General features: G+C 40.4%; 1 protein-coding gene across 1 annotated transcript in view; it reads right to left on the reverse strand.

Moving 5' to 3' along the window:
* The window catches only part of LOC311224771 (uncharacterized protein), a gene marked incomplete at its 3' end in the record, with an annotated part of 47,651 nt that extends 36,838 nt beyond the window's left edge, over positions 1–10,813 (reverse strand). Inside the window, exons 1-4 of the mRNA XM_084309880.1 lie at positions 10,485–10,813; positions 9,043–9,135; positions 6,675–6,833; positions 6,428–6,552 (exon numbers count right to left, since the gene is read on the reverse strand). Of these exons, the coding sequence (XP_084166006.1) occupies positions 6,428–6,552; positions 6,675–6,833; positions 9,043–9,124 (366 nt within the window). The 5' untranslated portion in view covers positions 9,125–9,135; positions 10,485–10,813. The remainder of the gene's footprint in view (positions 1–6,427; positions 6,553–6,674; positions 6,834–9,042; positions 9,136–10,484) is intronic.
* Between the last annotated feature and the right edge of the window lie 681 nt (positions 10,814–11,494).

Genomic DNA, 11,494 nt, shown 5'->3' on the forward strand with positions numbered 1-11,494 from the left:
ATTCATGTTTTAACGAGTAGAGACACGGTGTGATTATTACCATGATTGAAAATCAATTTAGACGAAGACATGCAAAGAAGTAATTATCACAATTAGCGATTTTATTTTTGGCTGGTAAAAAAAATCATCTACTCGCCAGTTGGCTGGTAAGCCAAAAAGTTAGTTTCCTCCATAGGCAATATATTTTGTTATTGTTGTTATATGCTGGCCTGGCTGTGCAGTAAATACCATATAATGGTATGGTGTTAATGTTTACCAAGAGAGTAAGCCTACCTCAGAATTGTATAAAACGAAGTTATTATTATTATTATTATTATACCAGTATTGTGATTGCACTATTACTTTATTTTACTTTTTTTGACCACCTGTAATTGCACTGTTTACTACCGTATTTCATGCAGTACTTGCTTGTTTTCAATAAATGAACCCAGTCCATTTTACTGGGTTCAAACTGACACAAATGTTGATTTATTCATTATGATCTGTTTGAAAATTATCTGTTTGAATATCATTCGCTCAGAACACCAACCAGCTGACTATAAAAACTGTCCACTCTCAGCTGTTTGTGTAAATACTCTGTAATATTGAATATTCACTCTGTAATAAATATTTGTAATAAATATTTGATTGCTAACACCCTCTCCTCATCTTTCAAGGTCAATAAAAGTATATATATTACTCCTCTCCTCATTCGAACCTAGAATTCAATGATATAGATTCGAAAATAGATTCAATGTTGACTATACTATACATGACCGTTTACTGTGTAAGAAGCAAATGATGAGAATCATTGTTTTTAATCAAAACCCTGCATGGTTATTTATGACTTGCAAGTCCAATTGTATTATTGTATCCATATGGTCAATCTGATAAATGATAACACGGATGGCATAGTATATCATATCTTTGACAATAGTGACCAAATGTTTTTGGCATCTAAAGAAGACAAACATGAATACTGTCAATTCAGTTAAATAACTTTATTGGCTCAAGTCTGGCCATAAGAAGCCTCTGTAGTTTCCACCTTCCTCTGGAAACGTCCGTCTGATGGCGTGGACTACACAGGCAGGTATGACCTTCCTATTGTGACGACCAAGTTTTCCATAAACCCAGCGGACAATCTGTCTGTACGCTGTGTAGCGGTATTGGCTGGAAGATAGAGAGACAACACACACCCTGCTTTATTAATCCTGCAAGGGACATTCTCGTGTCATAGCACTGCAGTAGGCATGAAAATACAGGTCATGTTCATTTCAGGTGTGTGTCATACTTTTCATAAAATATTGTACAACTTACTCAAAATTCCTGAGGGTGAGTGCTCCATGCTCCTGGCGGAAGGCAAGATATGCTATCTGCAGCACAAAAGGATTCAGACAGGCACCTTCAAATCCTGGATGTTGTGTTAGACAACGGATGTTCTCAGGTCTGGGTGCTAAATCCTCTACTAGCTTCCAATAGGGCTGTATCTCTCTGCAACACATGCTCTCTATACCAGTGGTCATAGGTTGACATTCTCCACACAGACACCTGAGTTCAAAGACAGAAAAAATAAAAGGTTATTATAATAAATAAAATATTTTTTTTTACTAGACATCACTCGGGTGTATTATTGATGCTCTCATTGATACTATGTTTGTTTCTGAAGTGTGTGTGTGAGATATTATAGAGAGAGGGGGGGGCTTTAGTAGACTATTGCATTGGTCTGAACTGCTGATCCGAATGTATCAGGTAAAAACCATATTATGCGTTTTCATCAATAAATAAATGGCACAAAAAAAATTCTCTTGCACAAATACATTCTTTCATGGGGCCCAGAATCTACCCCTGGTGGTAATAGTGGTGGTAGTAGTAGTAGTAATAGTAGTGGTGGTGGTAGTAGTAGTAATAGTAGTGGTGGTGGTAGTAGTAGTTGTAGTAGTAATAGTAGTAGTAGAAGTAATAGTAGTGGTGGTGGTGGTAGTAATAGTAGTGGTGGTGGTAGTAGTAGTAGTAGTAATAGTAGTGGTGGTGGTAGTAGTAGTTGTAGTAGTAATAGTAGTAGTAGAAGTAATAGTAGTAGTAAAGGTAGCAGTAGTAGTAGTAGTAATATTAGTGGTAGTAGTAGTAGTAGTAGTAGTAGTAGTAGTAGTGGTGGTAGTAGTAGTAGTAGTAGTAGTAGTAGTAGTAGTAGTAGTAGTAGTAGTAATAATAGTAACCAACTGTTATTGATACACTGCAACGTTAGGCTATCACTATGAATTGAAAATGGGGGACCCTGATGTAAACAAGACAAACGTCTTTCTCTGGTCTGCATCCCATAACGTTTTCATTCATTCATTCATTCTATACTGTCGATAATGACGCTTACCAAGACGTCTGAGCGATCCTCCACCTGTTGCTGTTGCCCAATGCCTCCATCTCCTGGCGATATCGAGGTCTGACGTTTGCTGCTGGTGTATTTTGCCTTACCGGCTCGAAATTGTATGGGGCTGGTCCGTCAAAGTCTCTCCGACGATTAAACCCATCTTCGTCTTGTGAGGCGTCCATTTGGATCAAGGAAATGGCTTTTCCGCGCTAGTCAAACTCCTTGTAGTGGTTCAGAGGAAGGCGGAAGTTGCCCGACGTGTAACGTAACCCCGTCCTTGACTGCGATGTGCAAGCCAGGGGCTGGCTCATTAATATGCAAGCCACACCTGTTGTGACGTCGGCGTTTGATAAGCTTTTTTGATTCGCGCGTGCATGTTATTCGTGCGTGGACCTTTTTAACTCTTTCAGAGTGGCATTTCCGGTGTCAAATGGAAAAAAATAAATAATGAAATTATATACCAATGATGTAAACTACCCATAATTGATCAGTAGGGTTTAACCTAGAGGTTGGCCTTTAATGGTACGCTTTGCCAATTTAAAGAAAAAACAAGAGCTTGAGAAACAACAAAGAGATTTGAAATATGAAACATTGGAATTGGAAAACAGACAAGCTAAGCAAGCAGCCAAGCAAGCATCATCGATAAGAGTCTTGACTGAGAGGCGCAGCATTGAACCGGCCAATGAATATCATAATAATGATGCTGATAATGTTTTTATTAATCACTGTGTTGATTTCAGCTCCAAGGAGTGTGAGTACAAATTACGTAAACTCCCCCTTGAACTTCGCAAGTCGTGGTCAGAGTCCAGAGGAGATGACAGCGATGAAGGAGAGGACAGCGATGAAGAAGACAGCAATGAAGAAGAGGGCAGCGAGGATGAAGACGATGATGACGTTGATGATGAGGAAGAGGACGACAAAGTGATCGTGCCTCATGTTCCCTCCAAGGAGTGGATTGGATGGGTTGAAGGTGACCTGCTGGGTCCTTCCCAGACAGTTCCTCAGAATGAACCAGACGACGATGATGATGGGGACGGTGAGGAGGAGGACAACGATGATGAAGAAGAGGACAACGATGATGAAAACAAAGAGAAGGACGGTGTTGAGGAAAATAAGGAAATGTCTGTTTAAGACAAAAGGTTTGTGGAGATTATGTCGAACTATGCTGTGAAAAGAGATGGACATTATCAACTTGCACTTTCATTCAAGCAAAGGGATACCAGTTATGCCCTACTAAAGTCTGCAGAGGACAACACAGAAGCATTCTCAGCTGAGGCAGTTGACACTGTTCGAAGCAATGTAGATAATTGTTTAAAGTCTGTTTCCACAGAAGAAGAGGCAGTGACAGAGGAAATCACTGTGTCAGACATTGAAAAGGAGAAATACAGTGTGGCAGCTGTGGAAGAGAGTGCTGCAAATGAAATGCAAGAAGAACCTGAAACAGCACCAGCAAAACCAACCATTAACTCTGTTACATGTACACCTGATGAAGACGAGGAGGAAAATGATGATGAGAGAGAGGCATCAGATGATTCCACAGATGAAGAGTGTACTGGGGAACCAGATGATGTGCCCGACTGCAGCTCCTCAGAGAATGAAGCAGAGGAAGAGGAAGATGCCCATAACAAAATCACTGTTGAACTTCCAGTGTTTGAAGCAAGAGCTCTAATAAGCAGGACAACAGCAGTCGCAGCCAGTCCAAAAAGGCTAACCAAGCGGCACCGTCCTGAAGAGGAGAAATACGGCAGCATAGAAGTGCATCTCCCAAAACGTAGCTCTACTCTGCAAAGACCTACTGAGGATAAGAGTGTTGGAGAGGATGACATGAAATACACCATAGAAAAACAAAATAACCAAGTTTCCAAGAGAAGGAACTACAAGAGGAAACGGCGTAAAGAAACCTGGGAAAGAATGGCCGAGACCTCCTGACCGACTTACCACAGACAGTCCTGATTAACCCTGATGGAGTCACAACCAATGAACATTGAATAGACATTGAATAGACATTGGCTATATGCCTATCAGAGCTATATGGCTCTGTTGTTAAAATAAAATAAGGAAAAAGGCATTATTTCTTTGGCTCGAATAGATTTTGTTTGTTTATATTTGTAGAAAAGTACCCATAACAATGGAGCCAGTTTGTTGGACAAAGCCTGACCAACAGCCTAGTGCTATGAAATACTTTGAATGTTATTGAGCTACCTTGACTGTTATTTGAATCACTAACTAATTTGTTCTTCCCATGCACAGGGACAAGTGGAAACCAGGACCCAGTCAAGCTTATTTGTGTTTAGAACTATGATTTGAAATTGGTTATGTCGGTAGCTTCTTTGATACATATCTTTTTTGTAATTGTGTTTTAATGCACAATTAACACATCCACCGCCATTCACGTTGTACGACGGGTTTGCTGGTCATGCGAATTCCGCCAAATCACGGCGTACGATGTTATTGACATCATATTTCATTTTTTCGCCATGGCATTCATAATTCCGCCACCCATCCTCTGCTGATATAGTGGGAGCCTGCACAACAGTGCAACGCTTCAATACCGCCGCCTGGTGGATGATCGGGCGAGTTACAACCGGAAATGGATCTTGTGATCTCTGTGCATCTGGAAACTCCGTCCGGCAGTCACATAATGTTGCGGGACTACAGACACACACTGGCGTGCATGGATCGCTGCCATAACTCAATAATCGATATGATTTGGGCGTTTATTGCGCCATACAAACCGGAAAAGGATCTAGTCGATCGGCGTCAAATAAGTGGGATATTTGACCTCCAGTCTCATCGGCGAACGGTAAGAGGACAGTAATGTTATTTTCAAGGTGCTTGTACATTTCTTTATTTACAAACCATCTGATCAATAAATCAACCCATACTACATAAAGCATTTACTGACGATCATGGCATTATAAACGACCCCCCCCCCCCCCCGTTCATCCGCACATGACGAGTCATAACATTTAGGATCATGTACAGTTGAAATTTTTTATATAGTGTGTATCGCCAATAAACGGCAGTTGATAATCTATATATGCGTTTATGCCTATAACTCACGTTCTAGGAATTACTGCAGAAAACGATAAAAACATACTTATATTCTAGACGGTATTTTTGGAAGAATATATGAATGAAAAAGTATAACGTTTCCACATCCTGAACGATAGATAATCGATGTTGAATGGGCCATAGTAATGTCAATTTAGCAATACAATTTAAAAGGTTATAGCCCTGCAAAGAAGGTGAACATCTCCATAGGCTTAGAGTGGTGGCAGTCAATGTGTTAAGGGGCCGCCCGGTGTGTAGAAGCAGAAACCGACTTCTAGTATTTATATTATTGTTTAGTGTCTTATTTATGTTTGAACTCTAGGGGGCTCCCCACCTACTATAAGTAACCTAGCTAATCACTGTAATTCATGCACCTGTTATGGAGATTCGTTTTTCCTACCTGTTTCACTGTTTGGAACTGATAGACAGAGCAACTGACAACTGCTCTAATTGAACCATTTATTCATTCTTCTTTGGACAATAAAACCCTGTAAACCGTACCAGCCGCAACTTGGACATTCTTCTATATTTACATCACAAACTGTGTTACTGAGTAGAGAACTAATTATGGGTGCATCGTGACGCCTGTCAACACTATCGGGGAGTGACAGTCGGCCACTACACAGACAGATAGAAGTTATTAATCTAGTTTCTTCACCTTTTAAAGACTTTCAATTGGTTTTGTTTTGTACGAGACCTTATGTTTATGAAAATAAACATAACCATCAAGGAAGAGATCACGTTTCCAGTGTAATTCTTCTGTTTACGGATGCATCGACAGGGTGATACAGTGTGTGACAGCCAGTAAGATTGCCATCAACCAACAAATAGCAAACACAACGCAGACTTCACGGAACGCCAGATGACGGGTTGATAAGGCTGGAAACACCCTAATCCTACACTAGGCAAGCAATTATTAAAAATATTATGTAATACACTATCTATATTTTTATCATGTAAAAGTGTATATAAAATGTGCAAATGGATTATGCAAAACACCCAATGTAATATGTTTTCCCCCCATCTTACCGCTGACAATCTCTTCAGTGGGATTTCCAAGAGTCTTGTCTGTAGTTTAGCTCCACTTTTCTCTCCAAGCTCCTCATAACCTTGGATCACAAACCAGTCTGTGTCCTTTTCTGAAACTGAGAGAACTGTCATAATGCCACACTTTTGAAACTAAATATTTAAAAGCTTGATTAACTATCCAAGATTCAAATAATTTTTTAATATAATTTAGACTTAATAATGTATTCCCATCCCACGTCATTCTCACCTTCCTCTTTTTCACTTTCTGCCTCACCTTCCTCTTCTTTACCCCTTTCATCTTCTGAGTTCGCCCCCCCTCCCTTCTCTTCCTCTGCTGCAAGTCCAATATGTGAGCTCCAGTCTTCACGGCTCTCATCGTCTTCTTCCTCATCCTCCTCCGACGACTCTGGACAATAAAAATATATACAGCCAATGTCTGCATCAAGCAAGAACACTGCAACAAGCCAGCAAAATACTATATCTGTGTTGGGGGAAATAATATATCTATGTTGGGGAAAATACTATATCTATGTTGGGGGAGATACTATGTCTATGTTGGGGAAAATAATATATCTATGTTGGGGAAAATACTATATCTATGTTGGGGGAGATACTATGTCTATGTTGGGGAAAATAATATATCTATGTTGGGGGAGATACTATGGTCGCTTTCACAGTTTACCATGTGTACAGATGTAGTGGATAATAGATGTCTCTGTTCTCTCAGTTAGTTTACTATGTGTACAGATGAAGTGAAGATATGTTCTCTCAGTTAGTTTACTATGTGAACAGATGTAGTGAAGATGTCTCTGTTCTCTCAGTTAGTTTACTATGTGTACAGATGAAGTGAAGATATGTTCTCTCAGTTAGTTTACTATGTGAACAGATGTAGTGAAGATGTCTCTGTTCTCTCAGTTAGTTTACTATGTGAACAGATGTAGTGAAGATGTCTCTGTTGTCTCAGGTAGTTTACTATGTGTACAGATGTAGTGAAGATGTCTCTGTTCTCTCAGTTAGTTTACTATGTGAACAGATGTAGTGAAGATGTCTCTGTTCTCTCAGTTAGTTTACTATGTGTACAGATGTAGTGAAGATGTCTCTGTTCTCTCAGTTAGTTTACTATGTGTACAGATGTAGTGAAGATGTCTCTGTTCTCTCAGTTAGTTTACTATGTGTACCAGGGACGCGAGAAGGGGGGGTGCGGCAGGGGCTGCAGCACCCCCTGCTGGATGGGAGTGTAACTGCAACTGCAAGGTTGTTTTGGATTTTATTCCAAATTTGTAACCGAGGCTACTCATGTCACAGAGCGGAACGGCACTGCAGATTTACCCTACTCCTGGAATTCATTCAGATCGTCATAGGGGCGCTGTCTCGATAATGCAGTGTTATTATTAACAGCGTGTAGCCGACGCATGAACCGGTTGGGATTCGAATAGACGCGGCCTGGAAGCGTCAACGTGGAACTGGAAATCCGTTGGTAAAAAAAATAGACACAGCGGCTGCGCCCTGCCTGGGATAGTTAACTTTTGGGACGCTGAATTCGCAGTAAAGGAATATATGAACAAGCCAGCAGAACTATCCGAGCCCCCGGGAGGGTGATCGAAGACCTTTTGCATCATGTCGGCGATCATGTATGCGGGGAACAAATTGCAGAGGGAGGGCGCAACAGCCAGGTGGGGTAAGCTGGGCTGTGATGTGTGCATCAGAACGGTTGGGCAGCGGTTTTGATTGAAAAGTTTATTAACAGATTGCAGAATGGGTACAGTACAGTACAGCTCAATACATACAATTGTTAAGGGGATGCAGACCAGAGAAAGACTTTCGTCTTGTTTACATCAGGGTCCCCCATTTTCAATTCATCATCATAGTATCCTCTTGAACGAGAGTGTTGGTTATGACGTGACAGTGGAGCCGTTTGCAGATAGCGAGCATTTTGACGTGTTGCGTGGTGGCGATGTCTCGCAGACAATACAACTACAAGTATAATTATATAATATATATATTTTATATAAAAGAAAAATTATATATATATATTTTTTTATCAAAAACGATCGATATCTCAGCACCCCCACTCCCCGCGGACTTCTCGCGTCCCTGATGTGTACAGATGTAGTGAAGATGTCTCTGTCCAGAGCATATTGTACACCACTCTATACTACACTCAAACTACAAAAAAGCAAGCTTAGAGAAACAAGTAGCTTATAATGATGTCATGGTAATATTACTTAAGAGGGTCAGATGGTGTAGTGCAAGTAGGATGTTTGTGGCTGCAGGACTTCCTCCCCAAGCTGCCTTAAGAAATCTTATATATACATGTGTTTGTCTGGTAAATTACTCTGTAAATGAGCTCATCTTGGTTTTGTCCTTCAATCACAGCAGTGGAAACAAAGACAGTTGTCTCTATGCAAGACATTAATCTGTATTTTATTTTAAACTGTGATTTTTTTTATTGTGCTTTTATATGTAATTTATTCTATGTATTGTCCTGTCTTTTATATGGACCCTGGGTCTGTAATAAAATGTAGATTGATTGACATCCATGAGGTGTTTAGGAATGATAGAAATTAAGAACAAAATTACTTTAGAGAATGTAAATGAAGTGGTAAAATGATCACCTCTGGCAAGCTTGTCCATGTCCAGCAGACCATCCTTGTTGTCACGGGTGATGGGAAGCGTGTGGACGTCTGGACAATCCATTAGGGTTTTCTCTAGACGTTGACACAAAGATCACAAATCCATCATGGTGGACGCAGTGGATTATTTGCCAAAAAAGTGAAAGCTAAATTACAGCAGGTGAAGAGAAAAAGATACGTTCATGTCATGGTTCATTATGTACAGAAAAAATTGCCTAAATCTGCCAAACTTCTTTTTGTTGTAGTGTACTTGTGCTGTATATGACAGCTAATCTAATCTAAATGAGGGAAGCCTCCACTTCCTAACAAGTTGAAATAACGGTTTGCGACGGGAAAAAAGGAAATGTTAGCTTTAGGCTAGAGCGTGTTTACTTTAGTCTGTCTTACTCTCACTTTTACACTGAACTCCGAGTCTCTTCTAAGGTAGCCTCCTAGCTCTCCAAACCATGCAACATAAAATATGATTGTTCTAACAAAACAGAACAATCACAAACTGAGAAGGTTTAGTCAAGGTTTAGCAAACCGCACATTGGATATGGGACATGTTACAATATGACTTACCAAGAGCAGATAACTTTGTGTCGTTAAGGTGTGAAAAAGTGTACTGATCCCAGATATGTAGGATAGTGTTATGTACTGATCCCAGACATGTAGGATAGTTCTAGTATTGATCACAGACATGTAGGATAGTTATATGTACTGATCAGACATGTAGGATAGTTCTAGTATGATCATGTAGGATAGTTCTAGTATTGATCACAGACATGTAGGATAGTTCGATGTACTGATCAGACATGTAGGATAGTTCTAGTATTGATCACAGACATGTAGGATAGTTCTATGTACTGATCAGACATGTAGGATAGTTCTAGTATGATCATGTAGGATAGTTCTAGTATTGATCACAGACATGTAGGATAGTTCTAGTATGATCACTCACAGACATGTAGGATAGTTCTATGTACTGATCATGTAGGATAGTTCTAGTATTGATCACAGACATGTAGGATAGTTCTATGTACTGATCAGCCATGTAGGATAGTTCGTATGTTAGGATAGTTCAGGACTCCCTGGAAGAAGAGATCTTGTATCTCAATGGGACATTCCTGGATAAAAAAACAAAAACAAAATACTGATCACAGACACAAGTGTTAATTTACGTATTATGATGTCCATCTGCACTTACTTTATCAATTTTGAAGATGGAATTGATTGATTGATGTAAACAAGACGAAAGTCTCTCTCTGGTCTGCATCCTCTTAACAATTGTGTGTATCGAGCCGTACTGTATTGTACCCATTCTGCAATCTGTTCATACAATTTTCAATCATTCAATCAACATGTAGCCGCAACAGTTCCGTTCGAGCTGCTGCTGCAAGGAAGGAGCAATAAGAGGAAAACAATGTGAACATAATTGTACTTACAGATGTTGTGGTGTCCACAGTCTGATCTGTTTCCAGGTGTGAAGTCTTGGTCCAGTACAGTTCTGTTCTCCACAGAGACTCCACAGAGACTCGTTTCATTGTCTCCAACGTGGATGTCTCTGGTCCGACTCACAACAAAGGCAACAACACACTTGATCTGGTTCACAATCGGGTTCAAAGTCAGTCGTGTTTGCACGGAGGAGTTGACGGTGGCCGATCACAAATGTGTTGTGTTTAACTTGTCCTTTGATAACGGTTTTGAACCAGAGAAGCGAGTTAAAAGCTCATCAATGTAAACAGTCTGGCTGTAGAAACGTTAGCTGCTAGTTTTAACCATAGATATCTAACAGCGACGCGCGGCCATCTTGCCAAACCACTCGTATTTCCGCGTTCCCGTTTTGCGCTCTGATTGGCCACGCATGTTTCTGGTCATGTGACATGTGCGCCAATCGTGGGACGGCAGCGTGATTACATATGCACGCCGCATTTCTCGGAGACGCTCTCTGATTGGCCGACGCCTGTTTCTACACTGGTTAAGCTTAGGCATTGATTGATTGATTGATTGATTGATTGAAAACTTTATTAACAGATTGCAGAATGGGTACAATACAGTACAGCTCAATACACACAATTGTTAAGGGGATGCAGACCAGAGAAAGACTTTCTTGTCTTGTTTACATCAGGGTCCCCCATTTTCAATTCATCAGGACATAATGACATACATGACATACAGATAGTCAGTACTGCTACATCTATACATTTATGACATACCAGATTTGCAAATACAGTACTGTTTGTGATACAGAAGGAGTCAAGAAAGGGGAGTATATACATTTGACGTAGAAACTGTACATTGGAGGAGGTTGGGTGGGGGGGGGGTTGGGTACATTGGGATATTGACAACCATACTGGGTAATTTACATTGGAGGTGGTTGGGGGGGGGGGCACACTGTATAAACAAGTAAAACTGTACATTGAGGGGGGGGGGGAGGAGACACTGAACAAACAAA

The sequence above is a fragment of the Notolepis coatsorum genome (genome assembly GCF_963971535.1).
Source record: "Notolepis coatsorum genome assembly, chromosome: 1".
Lineage (NCBI taxonomy): Eukaryota > Metazoa > Chordata > Actinopteri > Aulopiformes > Paralepididae > Notolepis > Notolepis coatsorum.